The 27,118-nt window shown below is 37.5% G+C and overlaps 2 protein-coding genes across 8 annotated transcripts; both read right to left on the bottom strand.

The window, feature by feature from the left end:
• Window positions 1-5,834: 5,834 nt before the first annotated feature.
• On the bottom strand, window positions 5,835-12,807 carry LOC119503662 (CMP-N-acetylneuraminate-beta-galactosamide-alpha-2,3-sialyltransferase 1-like). 4 transcript variants are annotated; one of them, XM_037795540.1, is made up of 9 exons: window positions 12,581-12,803; window positions 12,040-12,100; window positions 10,803-10,915; window positions 10,618-10,754; window positions 9,044-9,240; window positions 8,711-8,890; window positions 6,513-6,558; window positions 6,301-6,420; window positions 5,835-6,155 (listed from the first exon to the last, which is right to left on the bottom strand). In XM_037795540.1, the coding sequence occupies exons 3-9, from the start codon at window positions 10,897-10,899 to the stop codon at window positions 5,988-5,990; spliced, it is 945 nt and encodes a 314-aa protein (XP_037651468.1). In that variant the 5' UTR covers window positions 10,900-10,915; window positions 12,040-12,100; window positions 12,581-12,803; the 3' UTR covers window positions 5,835-5,987. The 4 variants fall into 4 exon arrangements, with proteins under 4 accessions (XP_037651468.1, XP_037651469.1, XP_037651467.1 ...); XM_037795541.1 differs by lacking the exon at window positions 12,040-12,100 and having other exon boundaries at window positions 9,044-9,237; window positions 12,581-12,807; XM_037795539.1 differs by having other exon boundaries at window positions 10,618-10,915; window positions 12,581-12,806.
• A 4,999-nt stretch (window positions 12,808-17,806) lies between these two features.
• LOC119502660 (CMP-N-acetylneuraminate-beta-galactosamide-alpha-2,3-sialyltransferase 1-like) lies at window positions 17,807-25,534 on the bottom strand. Of its 4 annotated transcripts, XM_037793725.1 has the most exons (9): window positions 25,309-25,531; window positions 24,767-24,827; window positions 23,531-23,643; window positions 23,346-23,482; window positions 21,772-21,968; window positions 21,463-21,642; window positions 18,871-18,916; window positions 18,659-18,778; window positions 17,807-18,513 (listed from the first exon to the last, which is right to left on the bottom strand). In XM_037793725.1, exons 3-9 carry the CDS (start codon window positions 23,625-23,627, stop codon window positions 18,346-18,348), a joined length of 945 nt encoding a protein of 314 aa, XP_037649653.1. In that variant the 5' UTR covers window positions 23,628-23,643; window positions 24,767-24,827; window positions 25,309-25,531; the 3' UTR covers window positions 17,807-18,345. The 4 variants fall into 4 exon arrangements, with proteins under 4 accessions (XP_037649653.1, XP_037649654.1, XP_037649652.1 ...); XM_037793726.1 differs by lacking the exon at window positions 24,767-24,827 and having other exon boundaries at window positions 21,772-21,965; window positions 25,309-25,534; XM_037793724.1 differs by having other exon boundaries at window positions 23,346-23,643; window positions 25,309-25,533.
• Window positions 25,535-27,118: the final 1,584 nt, after the last annotated feature.

The following is a 27,118-nucleotide window of genomic DNA, read 5'->3' as shown; positions in this document are numbered from 1 at the left end:
CCTAAATATTTATTTAACTCAATGGGTGGAATTCGATTTTTACTAAAATGTAATTACAATATTGATAAATTACCTGCAAAATTAGCACATTTTCATAAATAAGCTCTGCTGGCCTGGAAACTGATATACAAACATAATTTTTCACCAACTACTTGCTACATTTGGAATAACAAGAATATTCAATACAAAAATAAATCCTTATATTATGGAAAATGGGTCGACAATGGTGTCGTATTGGTCAAACAACTTCTTAATGCTGATGGGCAGTTACTAACGAACAATGAATTCCTTTACTAATTTAGTAAACCAGTTACTCCGAAAGAGTATGCAGTGATGTTTGATGCTCTGCCGAGGAGTATGCTGCAACTTCTTAGAGGTTCAGTAAGGGATATTTCAATGTTGGATCAATTTAATAATGGTATATTCCTTGGAGAAGTCAACATTACCAAGAATAAATGCTCTAATAAATACATAAGGAATTTCATACAAACTGTAACTCTGCCTCCAGGAAGATTCTTTTGGGCTTCACTTTATGGAGAAATTAATTGGCAGAAAAGTTGGGTAGTTGGGGACAGAGTCTGTCTCAATAATAAAGTTAAAGAAGTTTCCTTTAAAATTTTGCAATTGTGGATGTTGAACATTATTTCAGAAGGAAAACTGGACAAACAATTAAATTTCAGGAATAAAACATTCTTATTTGTTTTGAAGGTAATGAGAAAGATAAAGATTGTATGTTCTTTGTACAGTTGGTTCTATTTTGGGGAAATTCCACACTCACAAGAAGAAATGGTCGGACTCCCAAATTTGAACATTTTTATCAAGAACTGAGGCAGTATGGCACCACAATTAAAAACATTAAGAATAAGAAGGCAACCAGAACCAGCTCTGTGTTTGATAAATTTCTTATGGACGGATGTAAATTTATTTTGATTTTGTCTCAATATAGATGTAAATCTCTCTACTGTTTATTTTTTTTTGAATTATGTTAAACTTCTAATTTGACCTTTAAATCTCAGGAAAGAAAACTGAATAATTCGGCCCTCTGGCATAAACTTTGCGCGTAAATGACTAGCATAAACTAATAATCATCAGTTATAATTAATTTTTTGCCCCTGCAGTCCTTTTTTAGGATTATACATGCTGCACAGTGCCAGAAACAGGTTAAAAAAAGGAAAATTTGACATAAATCGGGAGAAATACGAATTGTGACCCGGGAAGGAAACCAGGAGAGGGCAATGAAAAACGGAAGTCTCCCGGGAAAATCGGGAGGCTCGGCAAGTATACTGTTTAGGCGCCCATCTGCCAGATACTGGGATATGTCTGGGAGGAATAAAACCTGAAGTGATACATGGTTGTTAATTTATAACTTACCGTGCATTAAGTCACAATATCAATGATGCTGAATTCCTTATTAAAAAATGTTGTGAACTTCAGCAGGGTCTCATACAGTATATAAGTGATATATTAGATCATCATTAATGTTTGTTGAGTCTTATCGGACCTATCACATTCAGAGTCTGATGGAAGTGGCACTTGGGGACGGGGGGGCAGTGCCAGCTCTGACCCCTACGTTGGCCCCCACGTTGGCCCCGCCCCTGGCAGACAGACATAAGCAGACTGACAGACAGACCCACTCACACAGAGAAAGAGATGGATAGTAAACAGCAGAGGATCAGAAGAAGCAGAGAAATGCTCTTCTGATGTGAACAGTCAGGCTTCAGCTCGTGCGGAGATTAATAGCGCTGGGCTTCCGTTCACTACGGGAACCTACGCGGTGCAAATCCGCTGGCTCTGCTATGTTATGAATCACTATTATGAATCTCCCAGAGAACCTGATATGGGGAGGGCAGAGGAGAGGACCGGCAGCTTGTGAGAAGCTCCAGTACGCATGAAAAAGTCACGGTACGCCAAGGAGTAAAATGAGTAAAATACTGCGTACCGCTACGTACCAGCCCACTTCAAGCACTGCTCATCTCTCATGACATGTTGAGCCAGGCAGCTAACCCATAACGCTTACTGCAAACTCTAAAGTCCCTCCCTCATCTCTCTCACTCCTCCTCACTGTGGCTGCCCAGCACAGAGCGATTGGGCCAGCCCAGTGTCAATTAAGGAAAAGAAATGGGCAGATTTACCTGTTTTATGGGCCAAGAAAAAAAAAAAAAAAGACATACGCCGGCCCACTGGGAAAACGCCCAGTATGCGAGATGGCCAGTCCAGCCCTGGCGGGCATGTAAACTGGAGGCTGTTTTCTACAAAATGTAAAGCACCTTCAGTGGAGGACTGAAGTACAAAGGACAGGACTTCTATGCAAACAAAATGGAAAGCACCTTCAGTGGAGGACTGAAGGACAAAATACAGGACTTCTATGCAAACAAAATGGAAAGCACCTTCAGTGAAATACTGAAGGACAAAAGACAGGACTTCTATGCAAGTGAAGTTTCCAGAAATGACTCCCCTGAACCTCAACGCACTGACAAGACACATGCATGACAATGAGCAGAAACAACTCCATTTATTTCTTTCCAATAAATTACCCATTTCTCCTATGACCATGATGTATCAATAAAGCGGTGGGTGCTGCTCATTAATGCAATTGACAAAGACAGAGAGACGAACAGAAAGAGAGAAACAAATATCACCATCCTTTGAAAAAGGTATTTTTCTGTTGCTGATATAGTTTCTCAATGATTGCATACTCCTGATTTCCATCATGATTTCCAGTTTTCACTGGTTTGTTTTTGAGTATTTCATAGTAATGGTTCCAGTTTCCATATCTGTCTGCACCGAACCCAAACACGCTGACCTGGGAAAACAAAAATACACTGAATTTTATATAGATTTAACTTGGAAGAAGATTGTTACCATAGATTTCATCAACTTGCTTTGTGACCAATCTGTCGTTCCCAAACCATAGCCATAAGTGGTTATTATTGTAATGATGAAGAACGTCCCCTAACCTTAAAGAAGAAGTCATTTTAATTCAAACCACAATGTTTCCTTAACCGTAAAGTGTTTATTTAAACCTAAACCATGATCTAACCATAACCAAATCATAAAACAGATCCATTTTTGTAGATGCATTTAGTTATTCAAAAGCTTGACAATCCAATGTTGACCTCAAAATAAAAACTAAACAATGGTCTAACATTTTTTCATGAAGCTAAACTATATTGAAATAATTTTGCAGAGTTCTTCTCGTTATTTTTACAAATTGTTAAAAATAAAAAATAGAAAGTTAATTAAGTCATGGATTTGGGAAGAGGCTGCAGGGGCTTGACTCGATTGCACAAAGTTAAAGAGCTCGCTCTATGTTTCAACATGACAGCGTGATCGGCCTTATTCTTAACTCTTTTATATATGAGTCAAGGATGTGGGATTTTTATAAGAATTTTATCATTTCTACAACTCATAAAAACACTTACTGTATGTCCACATGAGGAAATAGATACAGGCAGTTTCATTTGGGTTGTTTTAACGGTTGTGTTTATTCTTTTCTCCACGGGCTGGTTATTTTAGCAGGTTAATGGCTGATCCACTGAGATGTGCTCTTTAGAGCATGACACCAGAACAAGGAACTGTACTCAACACTGCACCTATCTTTCAGATATGTGCACCTGTTAGAGGGCATTTCTATACTTATTAATTTAGTTTGTGTGTTAAAACCCTGTATCTGTGCGATCATACTTTTTCCTATCTGAGGTGCAATACTGTAGGCCTACTTTTTGTAACTTGTTCTGCCATCTAACTCTTGTTCCTGTGGAGGTTGAATGCACTTATTGCAGTTTGCTTTGGACGAAAAATGAAAGTCACGTGAAATAATGTGATGAACTCATTTTATTTATCTTCTAAAGCTAAATATTTGTGACACAAATTCATAGTTTTTATTGGAAACATTTGAGGTAAGTTTAAGGCACTCTCATTAACATATTTCATTAGATGTAAATTCAATGTGCTTAACATTAAAATGTAAATAGCAACAAGTAACACATACAGAAGAATAAATAAAATACAGGGAAGTGCACCAAAAACAAAAGAAAAGGCAAAAACTAAAACATTCTACTTCAGTTTAATACATTTAATAAGGTAAAGTATTTCACCACCCCAACTATTTTTATTCCATATAAACAAAAAGATATTCTGGCACAGATTTTATCCATAACTTTCAGTTCATAAATTAAGTTTATCTTTGTAAGGTGTCCTTGGGTGTCTAGAAAGGCACCACCAAATAAAATGTATTATTATTATTATTAATGGAATATTATTGTCACAATCATAGAGGCACTTGTGTGTTCTGTTTACTATCCATCTATAGAGTATATACATTTTTTGATATATATTTTTATATTTTGTCTACCAGTCAGTAACACGAGCAAATAATCTATCACTCCTTCAAAAGTGACATCTGCATAGACAAGACCAGAGGCCTGTAAGACGAAGCAGGATTTGGCGTTTGCGAGGTATCTTCAGGGCTAACTCTGGGTTTTCCGTCCTACGAAGGTGGATCACTTCTTATCGGGGTAGATCTCCATGGTAACTGATGCTGAACAGCTAACCTGCTCCGGAGCAGGTTATGTTCCAGATAAGAGATCAACTGATATAAAAGCACCTCCTATTTACCAATCAGAGCTCAGTGCGGTGATTGTATGATAATATTACACACATATGAAGAAGTTTAAATCATAATCCAGATTAAAAACAACACAGTTTAAACTGACAAATGCAGGAAGGACAGCTGGTTATATGCTGTGGGTGCTAACGTCTCTGAATTATATTTTTATATTTATTTTTTTTACTTGCTCTTGAGTCCGTTTCACACCGCCGGAGACGGGGAAGCAGCTGAAAGAAGGTTGAAATCGTCATACACACTACTTTATAATAATAAGGTGAAAGAAGAGTAATCCATTCATCCATTGCCCTCCCTAAAGCTATTTATATCTAAATGACTATATCTGACTTTTGAGTGTTCCGTTAAACCAATAAGTCTGTTATTTACAAATTCATACATCAGGAGTTTTTTTCTTTTGCCAGCTGGTCTTCCTGCATTTGGTAGCTTCAACTGTGTTTCTTTTAGCCTGGATTATGTGTTTAACTTCTTCGTATTTGTCTAATATGTGCAAATCTGCCTGTCTGTCTGCCAGTCTGTGGACCATGTCTGTGATTGGTCAGATGCTGCAAACACCGCCCCGTTCATGTGAACGCGCTCACAGCCAGACTGAGAAATCCTGGGTTGATTTACCGAGTTGATAACAACCTTCGTAGGACCACTTAGCATGATCTCGTTTGTTAGGGTTAGTTAAGCCAGATAACGAGAATATGACCTGGGTATGTTGAACTCGCTTCGTGTTACAGGCCTCAGGAGATTCACATATATCATGTAAAAACACAAAGATCAGTGTCTGAGGAAACATTTCATGTACTTCTATTACCTACTGCTAATCTTAAAAAGGCCATTTTTATTCAGATATTTTAACATGGTCAAAGTGAAAATTGATGTTATTAGAGCAAACTTTCACCAGACAAAATATGTAAAAATGTCATCACATCAAAACTACTTTCTAGAAACAATCAATGCTTTGTAACATGCTGCCATGTTCGGATTTCAATTCAAACATGTTTTTTTTTTGGGTCAGAACTTACTACTTAATCTATGTATTTATAAATTAAGCAGTTGTGCATTGCAACAGTGTCCATCAACAGCACAAAATGACAATAAATAAACAATGAAAAAAGAAAAATACACATACAGCAGCTTAGAACAGCCATTATCCTACATTTCATTGGCTTTGATTCATGTCACTTGGGTAGCTTAAACACCCTCAATGGGATCAGTCAGGTTCATTTTACATGTAGTTTATTTCCTCTCCATAGATCTGGATGTTTCACCACTCACAGTTTTAATCTAGTTAATGTTTGCAGCAAAGGGAGTCAGTCCCAGAAGAGATGTGTAAGGCTTCTTGGCCTGAATACTTTAAATGCTGAGAGAAAGATCACCACCCTTGATAAAACGTGAGTTTTCGTTGCATAGCTAGCTCCTGGATGACCCCATACTCATGATTCCCAGGATGTACTCCAGTTTTTAACTTCCTGTCTTTGAGTTTTTCCCAGTAATGGCTCCAGTTCCCATCACTGTCTGCTCCATAACCAAACACATGAACCTATCGGAAAACAAAACAAAAAAATCATAGTAAAAGCCTCAAATATTTTTCCATCAGTCATCAATCACTTGCATCCACTTATTAAACATTAGTGTGTTACATCAACAACGGTGACGTTACAAGGAAAATATAAAAGTGAACTCACCTCATCACAAATGTGCAGGGCAAGAATCAGAGCCAGGAAGCCAGTGGATGGATACCTGCCCTTCTTTTGCAGCCACATGTCATGAACATACCTCATGAAAGCTGGGTTCATGACCATCACCTGTTAGGAATCACAATTAGGCTCTTTTTTATGAACCATTACCTTTGCAGCCAATAAAGTTTATTGTTGAATGCATTGGAAATAATACTCACCAAATCCTTGTTAGCCTTGATATTTGACTTTACTGGCTTGTATGACCTGTTGAAAATAGCAGGAAATGTCAAACTCAACATCATATGAAGTAAAGCAGAGATTATTTTTAATATGAATGCTTATTTCAGGAGGACGTTTTATTTCACATTAGGCTATACCAAACTCTGAAGACTTTTCAAAGAAATTTTACACAATAGAATTGCTGTCAACCCAATTCCGTGTTAATTTTTTTTTCACTTACCTGGTTGGGCAAGTGGGTCAGAAATCGAATTGCCCAAAGTACAATTTTTACTTGCCCCTATACAAATTGTTTTATTTATTAGTGGTTATCAAAAAGACCAAAGTTAATTGTCATGTTTAATCCTTATTTAAGGAAATTAATCTGGAGTTTCGTCGATATCCTCTAACAACACCCTACTAATCTCCCGCAGTATAATTGAAATGCTCACTTGCGCTTCAGCTCGTAACCTTTGTCTTTACCCACCGCCGCTTTTTCGCGAATGGCCGATCGTTACTGTGCATGTACAACTCAACAGAGATGAGGAAACGAGATGGCTCACTGCTTACTTCCATCATCATCTCCGGAAAAAAACAATGTGTCTCTTTTACGGTTAAGTGAGTTGCTAGATTTACTAGCCCACCACAGCATTTTACTTGCCCCGGGGCAAGCGGGCAATGCTTATTGTTGAGCCTTGAGCATGTGGATGATCCTCATTCATTCTCGTTGCCAACAACTTTCACCCCCTCCCCTGCTCCAATTTATACGGTTTCAAACCGACAGGGCAGATCATCCTCAACACACCTGGGTCAGTGATTATATAGAAGCATCTTAAGACTAAACAAAGACAACAATAGTTACGGTTTGTCTGAGACATAAACTCCAGTCTCTTACATGACATACCTGAATGGAAAATTACCCCTTGCACTCGAACTCAGCATTTGCATTGTATGTACATTGTGCTGCATGAATGTTAAGGCCTATAGAGTTACTCTGCTTAGTGACAGAAGTTTAGCAGTTGGTGGTCAGTTGTCACAGAGGAGGGTGCTCTTCGTTGCCTATGCCCCCTGTAAGCGTACAGAGACCTTCAGAGGGGATACTCTGCTGAAGTAGAACTGCATTAATGCTTATTATCACAGAAGAACAAGTATACTGCAGCACACAGAGAGGATTAAGTAGTTATCAGACCAGGTTTCATTTGTTTAGTGGTGTCTAAGGTATTCAAGGACACATGACATTGGAAACAAAGAAAGAACGAAGAAAAATAGCCGTAAAAAGGATTATGCAATCCAGTGACCACCACCATTATGGTCCAGATGGACACATCTCAACTCAAACATCTACAGCATGGATTGGCACTAAATTTGGAGCAGATATTCATGGTTTCCAGAAGATGTATCCGAATGACTTTGGTGATCCCCTAACTTGTTCCCTGGCGCCACCATGAGGTTGACATTGGGGGTTTTGAATGAAATGTTTCAACAAACACAGGATGGATTTCCATGCAATTTGGCAATATTCATTGAAATTTAAGGCATTGCTGTCTGTGTGTTAACTTTTCATCTAGCGCCATAATCAGGTTGAAATTATAATGTCCTTTGGTTTATATCTGCAAAAGTAATGACATTCCCATCAAGTGCAAATTAGCAAATGTTAGCATTCAAACACGCTGAAATAAAATGATGAATATGGTTAACATGATACATGCTAATGATCATCATACTGTAGTAGCATTTGTCAATGTGAGCACATTAGCATGTTGACTTTAACATTTAGCTCAAAGCTAGCTCAATGTTTTTTTTTCCAGTTGGTCGTTTTGTCAATCTAAACAAACAGGACAGAGCAGATATGTGATTGGCTTTTTCCAAAGGGGAATTTTGAAATGAAAAATACTGGAATGAAATAACCAACCTATTTAACATACAAGGATACTGACCGAATTAACTACTGTAAGAAACAACCAGCATAGCAAAATGTAATCTTATTTCTTCTCAAAACATTATTAGTTATGTAAGTAATGTCATCTGAAGAAAATAAAAAACAGAATATTATTTTAGGAAAGTTACAGGTAATTTGCACATTGTGTAAAATGAAAATAGACAAGAAAAAGTATACCTGTATGAGGGTTAATACTGAACACTATATAGGCTACTGGGGACAAATGATCATATATACATAGTCCATAAAAATATGACTCACTTTCCAGAGAATCCGGTGGTGAGGGCCTTCGTGATCCACTCAAGATCCAGTATCTTAAATGGAACCAGCACCAGATGGGTGGAGTTATCTAAATCCACAGCGCTCTCTGGATACATGATCCGATGAGTTGTTCTGCTCCCAACATCTGCTTCATAACCTTTGATACGACCAGTGTTCATTCTAGAAATAGATTTCATGTCACTGCTTGAAATTTATGACTTGAGAAAAAACTTTCATGTTTGTCCCACTGTCTTAAATCATTGTGGAGTTTTTTTCAGAAGGGACAAAAGACAATAATAGATTAAAACAGCTTTCTTTATCTGGAGGATTTACCGTATGACGACGTCATGGAAATCTATGAGAGGTCCATGATGTGATCTCTTCAGATTCCCAGAGTTCCCCACCACAGCACAAGTCCTGCAGCGGTCAGGTCTGGGTTCTATAACAACTGGACTGGGTGGGAACATCTGGAACAGCCTGTCCACTGTTCTTCTGTAGGTACTGAAGCTGCGTCCTTCAGCCTGTAACTGCTGTCAGCCAAACAGAACATAGATGACTGTTAGAGCAGTCATGAGTTGTACTAAATAAACAAATTGTCAGAGGTTGTCTGTAAGTAGCCAAAAATATTTTTGAAATACTGGCCTATATTGTGAAATGTTTACATTTTCTTCTTAATGAATACAGTTCAGGTATTTTCCTATAAACAAACAGAGGATCAAGGTTAATTTGTTTTATTGATAGTTTATTGGTTATTGTAAAGTTGTTTACTGCACATGTGTAGAACGTGTAACATAGAAATAAATGAGTCTTTCTATGACGCCCATGTCTATAATGGATTATAAACATACTTATAATGCGTTATAATCTTCTTATAGCACTCTATAATTATAGTTATAAGCACTCATACATATTCATAATGCTGTATAACAATAATCATAACACGTTATAAGGCATTTTATAATGACTTATAAGGTCAAGTATCATAATACTTTATAATTGCTGGTCACTCACTGACATTTTTCATAGTGTATTATAATTCCTGCGGTTGTAATAGATTATAATCACTGTTATAATTCAGTATAATGTGATCATAAATTACTCTAACTGGTGATTGTTTGCTTTAAAGGAACTGTGTGTGACATTTTACGGGATCGTCACATACCACCCCTTGGCTGGCGTCACCCTTGATGACAGCCTTGTGTTTGTTGGACCCATCAACCTCCCCTTCCGCCCACTCTGCGTGTCTCTTTCACTTTTTAAACTACACCACCACACTCCCGGCACACTTTCTCGGAGCGTTTACTGTTGCATTTGATGTAACGCCCGATGCATTTCATACCGGCGCTAAGGGGTGTCGTGTGCGGCAGTACTGAACCGTGGCAAAGCCTCGGTATTTGGTAACGCTCTGGGAATGAGAATGGGCTGTGTTATGGTTAGGATGGCCTCTGAGCGAGGCAAACAGCGTTACCACGGTTTTACACTCGGCAGCTCACGTTTCCGCAGTCTTGGAAGGGGAGGAGTGAGTGGAGGGGTACCCAGTTGGTTGCAATCTGCAATCTCACCACTAGATTTCCAAATTCTACACACTGTCCATTTAAGTAAAGTAAAAATTAATTCAACAACATTTTGTGTAGGTTTAATGATATTTTTTTCCACTTTAAATTACACTAACATCACTATTATTCCCAGAGTCCTGTCTGTAACATAGCTTACCTGTGGATAAAGAAGTTAGTGCACAGATACGAGTCAGACACCTTTCTACTGCCACCATTGAGAAGAAGTGGTCTAACTAAAACAGAACAGAGCTGAAGTTTTGCCACTATGATAACTGTTCAGTGAAATTGTATTTTACTGCTTGACACTGATTTGAACTGCTGGTTGAGAGACTGAACAAGGTCACAGTTTACCTTCCACCAGTTGAAAGCGTCCTCTGACAGATTGTGGTTTGCTGACAGAAACGGTTCAACAGATTTGTTGAAACGCTGAGTGAACCAGGGATCATCTTCAGATAAACAGCTGTCACAAGCACAGGGGATTCCGTCCCAAGGCGGCGAGCGTGGCGGCGAGCGTGGCGGCGAGCGTGGCGGCAAGCGTGGCGGCGAGCGTGGCGGCGTCATGTACACTCTCCAGAACACAGACATGCTGGTCACACCCAGCACGACAATGAGCACCTTCACCTTTGAAAACATCTTGGCTGTGTGATGCCTGTGATTGTGTGTGACAAAAAACACAAGAGAGTGTAGTCAGAGGTGAAATGTAACTAAGTACATTTATTCAAGTATTAAGTACAAATCTGAGGTACTACATTTTATGCTACTTCAACTCCACTACTGTTCAGCTCGAAATATGGTGCTTTTTACTCCACTACATTTATCTGACAGCTTTAGTTACAAGTTACTTTGCAGACTAAGATTTTACATATAACATGATGGATTTATAATACATAACTACATCATGTTTTGTATGCAAAATATAATAAATTACCCAACATGATAGTTCAAATAACTTCACCAACTACAACAGTAAAATGCTAATTGCACAGGAATGCATCAGTAATAATACAACAATCCAGCATACATAGTAACACACAACAAAATTGTTGTTATTTTTCAGCATTATGGATATTTTTAGATTTGATACTTTAAGTAAATGTTGCTGATCATACTTAAATACTTGTACTTATATTTAGTGGAGTATTTTCACAGGAATTTCTATTTTTTACTAAAGTGAATGATCTGAATACTTCTTAAACCACTGTGTGTACATTGAGGGAAACTCTTATAAACTGTCATATTTGTTTGTTTAAAGCTACAGGCTAATCATCAAAAGCAAATGAGGCAGTTTGGTAGAGGAGAGCTCAATCCATAAACTTCATCTCCATAAACGCATTTTTATATTGGAACCAATACAGCTGCCAATCATTAAAAAACAGATTGCATTAATTCTCTCATGGTTGAGGATTGAGTATTTAAAAAAGCAAAAGCTTTCAATTTATTCTAATTGTTGTAATCAATAATACAAAATTATAATAATAATGATATAATATAATAATGATACATCATTATCATCATTATTGTTATCTTAACTTGATTCCTGTAGTAATATTTCCAGTCATTTATTAACCAAAATATAACCTAAAATCAATGGAAATTATGCTGTCAGTTAAATTAATAATAAAATCCATAATAACAGTATTATCATTATTTATATTACTATTAATACTATTACTCATAATACTAATAATAATAATAATTATTATTATTATTATTATTATTAGTATGAAAAGTTATATAAGTTTAAATGTATTCATGTTTTTTTTTTTGTCCTACCTGATCAGAGAGTGAATCTGCTTCTATTCCTGTTATAATGAGTAAACAGGTATCGGAGTATCTGAGGGTGATGATAAACTAGTTGAATGCTCATTGCTGCGCTAGATATCGATCATTGATTGGCATATCTGTGATGGAGGGGTGGGGTTTGTACGCAAGTGTCCAAGATCCACCCAGACATTATTATTTAGAAACATTTTCTGCACAAACGTATAGATTTTACCTGTCATTATACTAACATATCATAAGTAAAAAAGAAATTCAAAGTCTATTACTTTTTAAACTTTGAAATTCAGAATTTTTTCTCTCTATGTGGCTGTTTGAATCTCTTCTGTGCCCGCAAATAACCACCAATAAAATGAGATTTTCGTCTCTGATTAGATCGCATTTATTGTTGAAGAAATTTCACAACAAAACAAGAAAAATAGATGGTGAAATCTACAGGATTATAAAAACGGAGTATAGGACAGGAGAAGCTTTTTGCCAATAATCAGGGTGAAAAAAAGAGTTAAAAAAAAAAAAAAAAAAAAAAATCCTTTACCTCCGGCGACTCTAGGTCATCATCTTCGTCCTCCTGCTCCAGACTGTGACAATAAAAAAGGAAAAAAAGAAAATCATCTCATCAATAAATCCACAAGGTTAAATCCACAAGGTTAAACATGCATCCAGTTAAGTAAAATAAATCTGGCACAAGAGTTGCGGTTAATCCGTCTCTCAGTCTGCAGCGCTGATAAGAAGCAGACAACCCAAACTTTATATTCAACATTAAGAAGGAAATTAAGGATTATTATTTGACCTGCTGCATTGGAAAGAATACATGCTTTAAAAAATAATAATAATAGCTGTAACCAAACAAACTAAAGAGGCGCGTCAGAGAGAGATGGGAGGGATTCACAATCCGATGCAGCAGCATCACACGCACACACGCACGCACACACGCACACACACAGCAGGTGCAGCAGCAGCAGAGGCACAGCTCCAATATTCACTGAGAGAGAGGTTACAGTCTCACACTCATTACAAGAGTTCTTCTGGCCACTTTAATATGTGTAATGCGTTCTGTAAAGATTTAAATTAATAATAACAACAACAACAATAGGCCAATTCTAGAAATAGACGAGGCCTCTACACTGCTTCCCATTGTACAAAAGTGATGCCAAAGCATCTTTGGCAAAATATCCCGGATGAGAGCCGGATGTCAATCACTCTCGAACTCCGACCAAACGGTCAAACTAGGCTTCGCTGATCAAATATGAATCAATATTATGTTACGTTAATGCCTATTTCTCTCCTCAAATGTTTTCAGACTCGTCTTGTAGTGCACGGTTTAGCTGTAAAATGAGAAAGTTTGAAACGCCACCGCCATGGTGAAATTTGGTGAAGGTCCGCCAAGTTTCAGTCACATGACCGGAGCACAGCCAATAGGAACGCTCTCTCAATGAAATGACCTGTGATCGGTCAAAGGCTGCATCCCAAAGCTCTTAATTGAATCCCCGTGACCCTCACTTGCGTCTCATCCTTGCGTCTTAGTCCTTCCCACCAGAGAAGCATGGAGAGACGCAAGGAAACCATGCGAAGACAGAGGAAACAAGGAAATACGGTTTAAGAGACATAAGACGGTCGTTTCCTCTGAAGCATCACGTGAAGCGACGTCAGTTTCTGATGACAGCAGCAGCTGATCACAGCTGGATCAGCTGTCAGTGGACTTTAATAGCTGTTTATGTCTGAACTGTACTAATACTAATAAAGACAAGTGCAAGCTGCAGTCTGTATTTCTACTGTGGACTGAGTCCTGCTTAGAGGACCAGGAACCATCTCTACTGGAACAATATCTTTATATTATATATTCATTATTAGCGTCTGTAGTTAGTATTATTCTGATTGTGAGTTCATCATTTAATAACCCAGAATATGACTATGGTGTTTTTTGAACACTGGACATTGTTTATTAGGCTAGAGGGAAAATGTAAATGATGTAACTCGTATCAAACCGACATTCAGGGATTATCAGCCTCATTTGACTGAATGAAAATGAGGATAAATTATGTAAAAGGTGTTTGTTGCTGACAGACAGACTCTCCTACTCTCTCTGACTTTAATAGAATCATTAATAAAAGTTAACGGGGGAAATAACAGATCATGAAAAGAAAAATCTTTCTAGTACATGCAGAAAGTTATTTTAACTTAGTTTGTCAGGTTTTATAAACCCCTGTCAGTGTCAGGCTGCTTCACTGGCGGTGTGTGAAGGAGAGATACTGCAGGTCCTTCTGCTGCTGTTCAGAGCTACAGTTAACACAGACAAGCCTCCTCGATCCTCGATCCTCGATCCTCGATCCTCGCTCCTCGATCCTCGCTCCTCGCTCCTCGATGCAGTAATATGAGCTTTGGAACAGTCTTCAAGATGGCGCACCAGAACAACTTCCGGTTCAAGCGAGGATCGAGGAGCGAGGAAATGAAAATTAAGAGCTTTGGGATGCAGCCAAAGTCTCCCGTCACGGGCTAGATTTTCTAAAGCCTGAAAACAGAGCCATGAGGAGGTGTAGAAGTTTAGTTTTCTCTCAGAACACTTGAATTACAATATGCTGAAAGGTTATTATGGACTTTTTGCCCAATGATGCCAAAAATATACTGCCTACTGCCACTTTAATCTCCAGGGGCATTATGAAACTCACCCTACCAAAAGTGGTTTGACAGACTGCTGGGAACATAATGAAACTAATATAAGTTTTGGGTGGGTACACTGTCAGAAAAGTGAAGTTTCCAGAAATGACTCCCCTGAACCTCAACACACTGACAAGAAACATGCATGACAATGAGCAGAAACAACTCCATTTATTTCTTTCCAATAAATTACCCATTTCTCCTATGACCATGATGTATCAATAAAGCGGTGGGTGCTGCTCATTAATGCAATTGACAAAGACAGAGAGATGAACAGAAAGAGAGAAACAAATATCACCATCCTTTGAAAAAGGTATTTTTCTGTTGCTGATATAGTTTCTCAATGATTGCATACTCCTGATTTCCACCATGATTTCCAGTTTTCACTGGTTTGTTGTTGAGTATTTCATAGTAATGGTTCCAGTTTCCATAACTGTCTGCACCGAACCCAAACACGCTGACCTGGGAAAACAAAAATACACTGAATTTTATATAGATTTAACTTGGAAGAAGATTGTTACCATAGATTTCATCAACTTGCTTTGTGACCAATCTGTCGTTCCCAAACCATAGCCATAAGTGGTTATTATTGTAATGATGAAGAACGTCCCCTAACCTTAAAGAAGAAGTCATTTTAATTCAAACCACAATGTTTCCTTAACCGTAAAGTGTTTATTTAAACCTAAACCATGATCTAACCATAACCAAATCATAAAACAGATCCATTTTTGTAGATGCATTTAGTTATTCAAAAGCTTGACAATCCAATGTTGACCTCAAAATAAAAACTAAACAATGGTCTAACATTTTTTCATGAAGCTAAACTATATTGAAATAATTTTACAGAGTTCTTCTCGTTATTTTTACAAATTGTTAAAAATAAAAAATAGAAAGTTAATTAAGTCATGGATTTGGGAAGAGGCTGCAGGGGCTTGACTCGATTGCACAAAGTTAAAGAGCTCGCTCTATGTTTCAACATGACAGCGTGATCGGCCTTATTCTTAACTCTTTTATATATGAGTCAAGGATGTGGGATTTTTATAAGAATTTTATCATTTCTACAACTCATAAAAACACTTACTGTATGTCCACATGAGGAAATAGATACAGGCAGTTTCATTTGGGTTGTTTTAACGGTTGTGTTTATTCTTTTCTCCACTGGCTGGTTATTTTAGCAGGTTAATGGCTGATCCACTGAGATGTGCTCTTTAGAGCATGACACCAGAACAAGGAACTGTACTCAACACTGCACCTATCTTTCAGATATGTGCACCTGTTAGAGGACATTTCTATACTTATTAATTTAGTTTGTGTGTTAAAACCCTGTATCTGTGCGATCATACTTTTTCCTATCTGAGGTGCAATACTGTAGGCCTACTTTCTGTAACTTGTTCTGCCATCTAACTCTTGTTCCTGTGGAGGTTGAATGCACTTATTGCAGTTTGCTTTGGACGAAAAATGAAAGTCACGTGAAATAATGTGATGAACTCATTTTATTTATCTTCTAAAGCTAAATATTTGTGACACAAATTCATAGTTTTTATTGGAAACATTTGAGGTAAGTTTAAGGCACTCTCATTAACATATTTCATTAGATGTAAATTCAATGTGCTTAACATTAAAATGTAAATAGCAACAAGTAACACATACAGAAGAATAAATAAAATACAGGGAAGTGCACCAAAAACAAAAGAAAAGGCAAAAACTAAAACATTCTACTTCAGTTTAATACATTTAATAAGGTAAAGTATTTCACCACCCCAACTATTTTTATTCCATATAAACAAAAAGATATTCTGGCACAGATTTTATCCATAACTTTCAGTTCATAAATTAAGTTTATCTTTGTAAGGTGTCCTTGGGTGTCTAGAAAGGCACCACCAAATAAAATGTATTATTATTATTATTAATGGAATATTATTGTCACAATCATAGAGGCACTTGTGTGTTCTGTTTACTATCCATCTATAGAGTATATACATTTTTTGATATATATTTTTATATTTTGTCTACCAGTCAGTAACACGAGCAAATAATCTATCACTCCTTCAAAGTGACATCTGCATAGACAAGACCAGAGGCCTGTAAAACGAAGCAGGATTTGGCGTTTGCGAGGTATCTTCAGGGCTAACTCTGGGTTTTCCGTCCTACGAAGGTGGATCACTTCTTATCGGGGTAGATCTCCATGGTAACTGATGCTGAACAGCTAACCTGCTCCGGAGCAGGTTATGTTCCAGATAAGAGATCAACTGATATAAAAGCACCTCCTATTTACCAATAAGAGCTCAGTGCGGTGATTGTATGATAATATTACACACATATGAAGAAGTTTAAATCATAATCCAGATTAAAAACAACACAGTTTAAACTGACAAATGCAGGAAGGACAGCTGGTTATATGCTGTGGGTGCTAACGTCTCTGAATTATATTTTTATATTTATTTTTTTTACTTGCTCTTGAGTCCGTTTCACACCGCCGGAGACGGGGAAGCAGCTGAAAGAAGGTTGAAATCGTCATACACACTACTTTATAATAATAAGGTGAAAGAAGAGTAATCCATTCATCCATTGCCCTCCCTAAAGCTATTTATATCTAAATGACTATATCTGACTTTTGAGTGTTCCGTTAGACCAATAAGTCTGTTATTTACAAATTCATACATCAGGAGTTTTTTTCTTTTGCCAGCTGGTCTTCCTGCATTTGGTAGCTTCAACTGTGTTTCTTTTAGCCTGGATTATGTGTTTAACTTCTTCGTATTTGTCTAATATGTGCAAATCTGCCTGTCTGTCTGCAAGTCTGTGGACCATGTCTGTGATTGGTCAGATGCTGCAAACACCGCCCCGTTCATGTGAACGCGCTCACAGCCAGACTGAGAAATCCTGGGTTGATTTACCGAGTTGATAACAACCTTCGTAGGACCACTTAGCATGATCTCGTTTGTTAGGGTTAGTTAAGCCAGATAACGAGAATATGACCTGGGCATGTTGAACTCGCTTCGTGTTACAGGCCTCAGGAGATTCACATATATCATGTAAAAACACAAAGATCAGTGTCTGAGGAAACATTTCATGTACTTCTATTACCTACTGCTAATCTTAAAAAGGCCATTTTTATTCAGATATTTTAACATGGTCAAAGTGAAAATTGATGTTATTAGAGCAAACTTTCACCAGACAAAATATGTAAAAATGTCATCACATCAAAACTACTTTCTAGAAACAATCAATGCTTTGTAACATGCTGCCATGTTCGGATTTCAATTCAAACATGTTTTTTTTTTGGGTCAGAACTTACTACTTAATTTATGTATTTATAAATTAAGCAGTTGTGCATTGCAACAGTGTCCATCAACAGCACAAAATGACAATAAATAAACAATGAAAAAAGAAAAATACACATACAGCAGCTTAGAACAGCCGTTATCCTACATTTCATTGGCTTTGATTCATGTCACTTGGGTAGCTTAAACACCCTCAATGGGATCAGTCAGGTTCATTTTACATGTAGTTTATTTCCTCTCCATAGATCTGGATGTTTCACCACTCACAGTTTTAATCTAGTTAATGTTTGCAGCAAAGGGAGTCAGTCCCAGAAGAGATGTGTAAGGCTTCTTGGCCTGAATACTTTAAATGCTGAGAGAAAGATCACCACCCTTGATAAAACGTGAGTTTTCGTTGCATAGCTAGCTCCTGGATGACCCCATACTCATGATTCCCAGGATGTACTCCAGTTTTTAACTTCCTGTCTTTGAGTTTTTCCCAGTAATGGCTCCAGTTCCCATCACTGTCTGCTCCATAACCAAACACATGAACCTATCGGAAAACAAAACAAAAAAATCATAGTAAAAGCCTCAAATATTTTTCCATCAGTCATCAATCACTTGCATCCACTTATTAACCATTAGTGTGTTACATCAACAACGGTGACGTTACAAGGAAAATATAAAAGTGAACTCACCTCATCACAAATGTGCAGGGCAAGAATCAGAGCCAGGAAGCCAGTGGATGGATACCTGCCCTTCTTTTGCAGCCACATGTCATGAACATACCTCATGAAAGCTGGGTTCATGACCATCACCTGTTAGGAATCACAATTAGGCTCTTTTTTATGAACCATTACCTTTGCAGCCAATAAAGTTTATTGTTGAATGCATTGGAAATAATACTCACCAAATCCTTGTTAGCCTTGATATTTGACTTTACTGGCATGTATGACCTGTTGAAAATAGCAGGAAATGTCAAACTCAACATCATATGAAGTAAAGCAGAGATTATTTTTAATATGAATGCTTATTTCAGGAGGACGTTTTATTTCACATTAGGCTATACCAAACTCTGAAGACTTTTCAAAGAAATTTTACACAATAGAATTGCTGTCAACCCAATTCCGTGTTAATTTTTTTTTCACTTACCTGGTTGGGCAAGTGGGTCAGAAATCGAATTGCCCAAAGTACAATTTTTACTTGCCCCTATACAAATTGTTTTATTTATTAGTGGTTATCAAAAAGACCAAAGTTAATTGTCATGTTTAATCCTTATTTAAGGAAATTAATCTGGAGTTTCGTCGATATCCTCTAACAACACCCTACTAATCTCCCGCAGTATAATTGAAATGCTCACTTGCGCTTCAGCTCGTAACCTTTGTCTTTACCCACCGCCGCTTTTTCGCGAATGGCCGATCGTTACTGTGCATGTACAACTCAACAGAGATGAGGAAACGAGATGGCTCACTGCTTACTTCCATCATCATCTCCGGAAAAAACAATGTGTCTCTTTTACGGTTAAGTGAGTTGCTAGATTTACTAGCCCACCACAGCATTTTACTTGCCCCGGGGCAAGCGGGCAATGCTTATTGTTGAGCCTTGAGCATGTGGATGATCCTCATTCATTCTCGTTGCCAACAACTTTCACCCCCTCCCCTGCTCCAATTTATACGGTTTCAAACCGACAGGGCAGATCATCCTCAACACACCTGGGTCAGTGATTATATAGAAGCATCTTAAGACTAAACAAAGACAACAATAGTTACGGTTTGTCTGAGACATAAACTCCAGTCTCTTACATGACATACCTGAATGGAAAATTACCCCTTGCACTCGAACTCAGCATTTGCATTGTATGTACATTGTGCTGCATGAATGTTAAGGCCTATAGAGTTACTCTGCTTAGTGACAGAAGTTTAGCAGTTGGTGGTCAGTTGTCACAGAGGAGGGTGCTCTTCGTTGCCTATGCCCCCTGTAAGCGTACAGAGACCTTCAGAGGGGATACTCTGCTGAAGTAGAACTGCATTAATGCTTATTATCACAGAAGAAGTGGTGGGAATGCCTGCACTGTAAAACCGAATAAGTTCACAGTACTCAAAATGTTTGATGTAACTGATTACCTAAGAATATGTAAGTAATAATGTTAAATTAATTATAATTATATAATTTACATTTCAAGTTCTCTGAACTTAAATATAATATTTCTATTTATTTCTGCATACTAAATTTGATTGATTCAATGATACTTATCAAAATCATATATTATTATATATTCCTATAGGAATATATGCATTCATTGAAATGATTGGGCTCATATGTTTGGAGATGTTGTCCTCCTTCAGAAAGGTAGTCCAAATCCAGTGCCACAACACCGACGTTACTCAGTACATTTGGTTTGACAATTGGGTATTATGTATTACCTTTCCTACTAAGCAACCTAACAAGTATACTGCAGCACACAGAGAGGATTAAGTAGTTATCAGACCAGGTTTCATTTGTTTAGTGGTGTCTAAGGTATTAAAGGACACATGACATTAGAAACAAAGAAAGAACGAAGAAAAATAGCCGTAAAAAGGATTATGCAATCCAATGACCACCACCATTATGGTCCAGATGGACACATCTCAACTCAAACATCTACAGCATGGATTGGCACTAAATTTGGAGCAGATATTCATGGTTTCCAGAAGATGTATCCGAATGACTTTGGTGATCCCCTAACTTGTTCCCTGGCGCCACCATGAGGTTGACATTGGGGGTTTTGAATGAAATGTTTCAACAAACACAGGATGGATTTCCATGCAATTTGGCAACATTCATTGAAATTTAAGGCATTGCTGTCTGTGTGTTAACTTTTCATCTAGCGCCATAATCAGGTTGAAATTATAATGTCCTTTGGTTTATATCTGCAAAAAAGTAATGACATTCCCATCAAGTGCAAATTAGCAAATGTTAGCATTCAAACACGCTGAAATAAAATGATGAATATGGTTAACATGATACATGCTAATGATCATCATACTGTAGTAGCATTTGTCAATGTGAGCACATTAGCATGTTGACTTTAACATTTAGCTCAAAGCTAGCTCAATGTTTTTTTTTTCCAGTTGGTCGTTTTGTCAATCTAAACAAACAGGACAGAGCAGATATGTGATTGGCTTTTTCCAAAGGGGAATTTTGAAATGAAAAATACTGGAATGAAATAACCAACCTATTTAACATACAAGGATACTGACCGAATTAACTACTGTAAGAAACAACCAGCATAGCAAAATGTAATCTTATTTCTTCTCAAAACATTATTAGTTATGTAAGTAATGTCATCTGAAGAAAATAAAAAACAGAATATTATTTTAGGAAAGTTACAGGTAATTTGCACATTGTGTAAAATGAAAATAGACAAGAAAAAGTATACCTGTATGAGGGTTAATACTGAACACTATATAGGTTACTGGGGACAAATGATCATATATACATAGTCCATAAAAATATGACTCACTTTCCAGAGAATCCGGTGGTGAGGGCCTTCGTGATCCACTCAAGATCCAGTATTTTAAATGGAGCCAGCACCAGATGGGTGGTGTTATCTAAATCCACAGCGCTCTCTGGATACATGATCCGATGAGTTGTTCTGCTCCCAACATCTGCTTCATAACCTTTGATACGACCAGTGTTCATTCTAGAAATAGATTTCATGAGAAAAAACTTTCATGTTTGTCCCACTGTCTTAAATCATTGTGGAGTTTTTTTCAGAAGGGACAAAAGACAATAATAGATTAAAACAGCTTTCTTTATCTGGAGGATTTACCGTATGACGACGTCATGGAAATCTATGAGAGGTCCATGATGTGATCTCTTCAGATTCCCAGAGTTCCCCACCACAGCACAAGTCCTGCAGCGGTCAGGTCTGGGTTCTATAACAACTGGACTGGGTGGGAACATCTGGAACAGCCTGTCCACTGTTCTTCTGTAGGTACTGAAGCTGCGTCCTTCAGCCTGTAACTGCTGTCAGCCAAACAGAACATAGATGACTGTTAGAGCAGTCATGAGTTGTACTAAATAAACAAATTGTCAGAGGTTGTCTGTAAGTAGCCAAAAATATTTTTGAAATACTGGCCTATATTGTGAAATGTTTACATTTTCTTCTTAATGAATACAGTTCAGGTATTTTCCTATAAACAAACAGAGGATCAAGGTTAATTTGTTTTATTGATAGTTTATTGGTTATTGTAAAGTTGTTTACTGCACATGTGTAGAATGTGTAACATAGAAATAAATGAGTCTTTCTATGACGCCCATGTCTAAAATGGATTATAAACATACTTATAATGCGTTATAATCTTCTTATAGCACTCTATAATTATAGTTATAAGCACTCATACATATTCATAATGCTGTATAACAATAATCATAACACGTTATAAGGCGTTTTATAATGACTTATAAGGTCAAGTATCATAATACTTTATAATTGCTGGTCACTCACTGACATTTTTCATAGTGTATTATAATTCCTGCGGTTGTAATAGATTATAATCACTGTTATAATTCAGTATAATGTGATCATAAATTACTCTAACTGGTGATTGTTTGCTTTAAAGGAACTGTGTGTGACATTTTACGGGATCGTCACATACCACCCCTTGGCTGGCGTCACCCTTGATGACAGCCTTGTGTTTGTTGGACCCATCAACCTCCCCTTCCGCCCACTCTGCGTGTCTCTTTCACTTTTTAAACTACACCACCACACTCCCGGCACACTTTCTCGGAGCGTTTACTGTTGCATTTGATGTAACGCCCGATGCATTTCATACCGGCGCTAAGGGGTGTCGTGTGCGGCAGTACTGAACCGTGGCAAAGCCTCGGTATTTGGTAACGCTCTGGGAATGAGAATGGGCTGTGTTATGGTTAGGATGGCCTCTGAGCGAGGCAAACAGCGTTACCACGGTTTTACACTCGGCAGCTCACGTTTCCGCAGTCTTGGAAGGGGAGGAGTGAGTGGAGGGGTACCCAGTTGGTTGCAATCTGCAATCTCACCACTAGATTTCCAAATTCTACACACTGTCCATTTAAGTAAAGTAAAAATTAATTCAACAACATTTTGTGTAGGTTTAATGATATTTTTTTCCACTTTAAATTACACTAACATCACTATTATTCCCAGAGTCCTGTCTGTAACATTGCTTACCTGTGGATAAAGAAGTTAGTGCACAGATACGAGTCAGACACCTTTCTACTGCCACCATTGAGAAGAAGTGGTCTAACTAAAACAGAACAGAGCTGAAGTTTTGCCACTATGATAACTGTTCAGTGAAATTGTATTTTACTGCTTGACACTGATTTGAACTGCTGGTTGAGAGACTGAACAAGGTCACAGTTTACCTTCCACCAGTTGAAAGCGTCCTCTGACAGATTGTGGTTTGCTGACAGAAACGGTTCAACAGATTTGTTGAAACGCTGAGTGAACCAGGGATCATCTTCAGATAAACAGCTGTCACAAGCACAGGGGATTCCGTCCCAAGGCGGCGAGCGTGGCGGCGAGCGTGGCGGCGAGCGTGGCGGCGAGCGTGGCGGCGAGCGTGGCGGCGTCATGTACACTCTCCAGAACACAGACATGCTGGTCACACCCAGCACGACAATGAGCACCTTCACCTTTGAAAACATCTTGGCTGTGTGATGCCTGTGATTGTGTGTGACAAAATACACAAGAGAGTGTAGTCAGAGGTGAAATGTAACTAAGTACATTTATTCAAGTATTAAGTACAAATCTGAGGTACTACATTTTATGCTACTTCAACTCCACTACTGTTCAGCTCGAAATATGGTGCTTTTTACTCCACTACATTTATCTGACAGCTTTAGTTACAAGTTACTTTGCAGACTAAGATTTTACATATAACATGATGGATTTATAATACATAACTACATCATGTTTTGTATGCAAAATATAATAAATTACCCAACATGATAGTTCAAATAACTTCACCAACTACAACAGTAAAATGCTAATTGCACAGGAATGCATCAGTAATAATACAACAATCCAGCATACATAATAACACACAACAAAATTGTTGTTATTTTTCAGCATTATGGATATTTTTAGATTTGATACTTTAAGTAAATGTTGCTGATCATACTTAAATACTTGTACTTATATTTAGTGGAGTATTTTCACAGGAATTTCTATTTTTTACTAAAGTGAATGATCTGAATACTTCTTAAACCACTGTGTGTACATTGAGGGAAACTCTTATAAACTGTCATATTTGTTTGTTTAAAGCTACAGGCTAATCATCAAAAGCAAATGAGGCAGTTTGGTAGAGGAGAGCTCAATCCATAAACTTCATCTCCATAAACGCATTTTTATATTGGAACCAATACAGCTGCCAATCATTAAAAAACAGATTGCATTAATTCTCTCATGGTTGAGGATTGAGTATTTAAAAAAGCAAAAGCTTTCAATTTATTCTAATTGTTGTAATCAATAATACAAAATTATAATAATAATGATATAATATAATAATGATACATCATTATCATCATTATTGTTATCTTAACTTGATTCCTGTAGTAATATTTCCAGTCATTTATTAACCAAAATATAACCTAAAATCAATGGAAATTATGCTGTGAGTTAAATTAATAATAAAATCCATAATAACAGTATTATCATTATTTATATTACTATTAATACTATTACTCATAATACTAATAATAATAATAATTATTATTATTATTATTATTATTAGTATGAAAAGTTATATAAGTTTAAATGTATTCATGTTTTTTTTTTGTCCTACCTGATCAGAGAGTGAATCTGCTTCTATTCCTGTTATAATGAGTAAACAGGTATCGGAGTATCTGAGGGTGATGATAAACTAGTTGAATGCTCATTGCTGCGCTAGATATCGATCATTGATTGGCATATCTGTGATGGAGGGGTGGGGTTTGTACGCAAGTGTCCAAGATCCACCCAGACATTATTATTTAGAAACATTTTCTGCACAAACGTATAGATTTTACCTGTCATTATACTAACATATCATAAGTAAAAAAGAAATTCAAAGTCTATTACTTTTTAAACTTTGAAATTCAGAATTTTTTCTCTCTATGTGGCTGTTTGAATCTCTTCTGTGCCCGCAAATAACCACCAATAAAATGAGATTTTCGTCTCTGATTAGATCGCATTTATTGTTGAAGAAATTTCACAACAAAACAAGAAAAATAGATGGTGAAATCTACAGGATTATAAAAACGGAGTATAGGACAGGAGAAGCTTTTTGCCAATAATCAGGGTGAAAAAAAGAGTTAAAAAAAAAAAAAAAAAAAAAAAATCCTTTACCTCCGGCGACTCTAGGTCATCATCTTCGTCCTCCTGCTCCAGACTGTGACAATAAAAAAGGAAAAAAAGAAAATCATCTCATCAATAAATCCACAAGGTTAAATCCACAAGGTTAAACATGCATCCAGTTAAGTAAAATAAATCTGGCACAAGAGTTGCGGTTAATCCGTCTCTCAGTCTGCAGCGCTGATAAGAAGCAGACAACCCAAACTTTATATTCAACATTAAGAAGGAAATTAAGGATTATTATTTGACCTGCTGCATTGGAAAGAATACATGCTTTAAAAAATAATAATAATAGCTGTAACCAAACAAACTAAAGAGGCGCGTCAGAGAGAGATGGGAGGGATTCACAATCCGATGCAGCAGCATCACACGCACACACGCACGCACACACGCGCACACACAGCAGGTGCAGCAGCAGCAGAGGCACAGCTCCAATATTCACTGAGAGAGAGGTTACAGTCTCACACTCATTACAAGAGTTCTTCTGGCCACTTTAATATGTGTAATGCGTTCTGTAAAGATTTAAATTAATAATAACAACAACAACAATAGGCCAATTCTAGAAATAGACGAGGCCTCTACACTGCTTCCCATTGTACAAAAGTGATGCCAAAGCATCTTTGGCAAAATATCCCGGATGAGAGCCGGATGTCAATCACTCTCGAACTCCGACCAAACGGTCAAACTAGGCTTCGCTGATCAAATATGAATCAATATTATGTTACGTTAATGCCTATTTCTCTCCTCAAATGTTTTCAGACTCGTCTTGTAGTGCACGGTTTAGCTGTAAAATGAGAAAGTTTGAAACGCCACCGCCATGGTGAAATTTGGTGAAGGTCCGCCAAGTTTCAGTCACATGACCGGAGCACAGCCAATAGGAACGCTCTCTCAATGAAATGACCTGTGATCGGTCAAAGGCTGCATCCCAAAGCTCTTAATTGAATCCCCGTGACCCTCACTTGCGTCTCATCCTTGCGTCTTAGTCCTTCCCACCAGAGAAGCATGGAGAGACGCAAGGAAACCATGCGAAGACAGAGGAAACAAGGAAATACGGTTTAAGAGACATAAGACGGTCGTTTCCTCTGAAGCATCACGTGAAGCGACGTCAGTTTCTGATGACAGCAGCAGCTGATCACATCTGGATCAGCTGTCAGTCAACTTTAACAGCTGTTTATGTCTGAACTGTACTAATACTAATAAAGACAAGTGCAAGCTGCAGTCTGTATTTCTACTGTGGACTGAGTCCTGCTTAGAGGACCAGGAACCATCTCTACTGGAACAATATCTTTATATTATATATTCATTATTAGCGTCTGTAGTTAGTATTATTCTGATTGTGAGTTCATCATTTAATAACCCAGAATATGACTATGGTGTTTTTTGAACACTGGACATTGTTTATTAGGCTAGAGGGAAAATGTAAATGATGTAACTCGTATCAAACCGACATTCAGGGATTATCAGCCTCATTTGACTGAATGAAAATGAGGATAAATTATGTAAAAGGTGTTTGTTGCTGACAGACAGACTCTCCTACTCTCTCTGACTTTAATAGAATCATTAATAAAAGTTAACGGGGGAAATAACAGATCATGAAAAGAAAAATCTTTCTAGTACATGCAGAAAGTTATTTTAACTTAGTTTGTCAGGTTTTATAAACCCCTGTCAGTGTCAGGCTGCTTCACTGGCGGTGTGTGAAGGAGAGATACTGCAGGTCCTTCTGCTGCTGTTCAGAGCTACAGTTAACACAGACAAGCCTCCTCGATCCTCGATCCTCGATCCTCGATCCTCGCTCCTCGATCCT

This window comes from Sebastes umbrosus, chromosome 15 (assembly GCF_015220745.1).
Source record: "Sebastes umbrosus isolate fSebUmb1 chromosome 15, fSebUmb1.pri, whole genome shotgun sequence".
Taxonomy (NCBI): domain Eukaryota; kingdom Metazoa; phylum Chordata; class Actinopteri; order Perciformes; family Sebastidae; genus Sebastes; species Sebastes umbrosus.
This window is presented reverse-complemented; position numbering and strand designations above follow the sequence as displayed.

Excerpts from the sequence above, each read along its gene's own strand:
- LOC119503662 (XM_037795539.1), bottom strand. The coding sequence starts at position 10,899 with ATGTTTTCAAAGGTGAAGGTGCTCATTGTCGTGCTGGGTGTGACCAGC. Across the intron at positions 8,891-9,043 it reads TTCCATGACGTCGTCATACG|AATGAACACTGGTCGTATCA; the intron begins GTAAATCCTCCA and ends ATCTATTTCTAG. Across the intron at positions 6,559-8,710 it reads ACCACCGGATTCTCTGGAAA|GTCATACAAGCCAGTAAAGT; the intron begins GTGAGTCATATT and ends TATTTTCAACAG.
- LOC119502660 (XM_037793724.1), bottom strand. The coding sequence starts at position 23,627 with ATGTTTTCAAAGGTGAAGGTGCTCATTGTCGTGCTGGGTGTGACCAGC. Across the intron at positions 21,969-23,345 it reads ACGCTTTCAACTGGTGGAAG|CAGTTACAGGCTGAAGGACG; the intron begins GTAAACTGTGAC and ends TTTGGCTGACAG. Across the intron at positions 18,917-21,462 it reads ACCACCGGATTCTCTGGAAA|GTCATACATGCCAGTAAAGT; the intron begins GTGAGTCATATT and ends TATTTTCAACAG.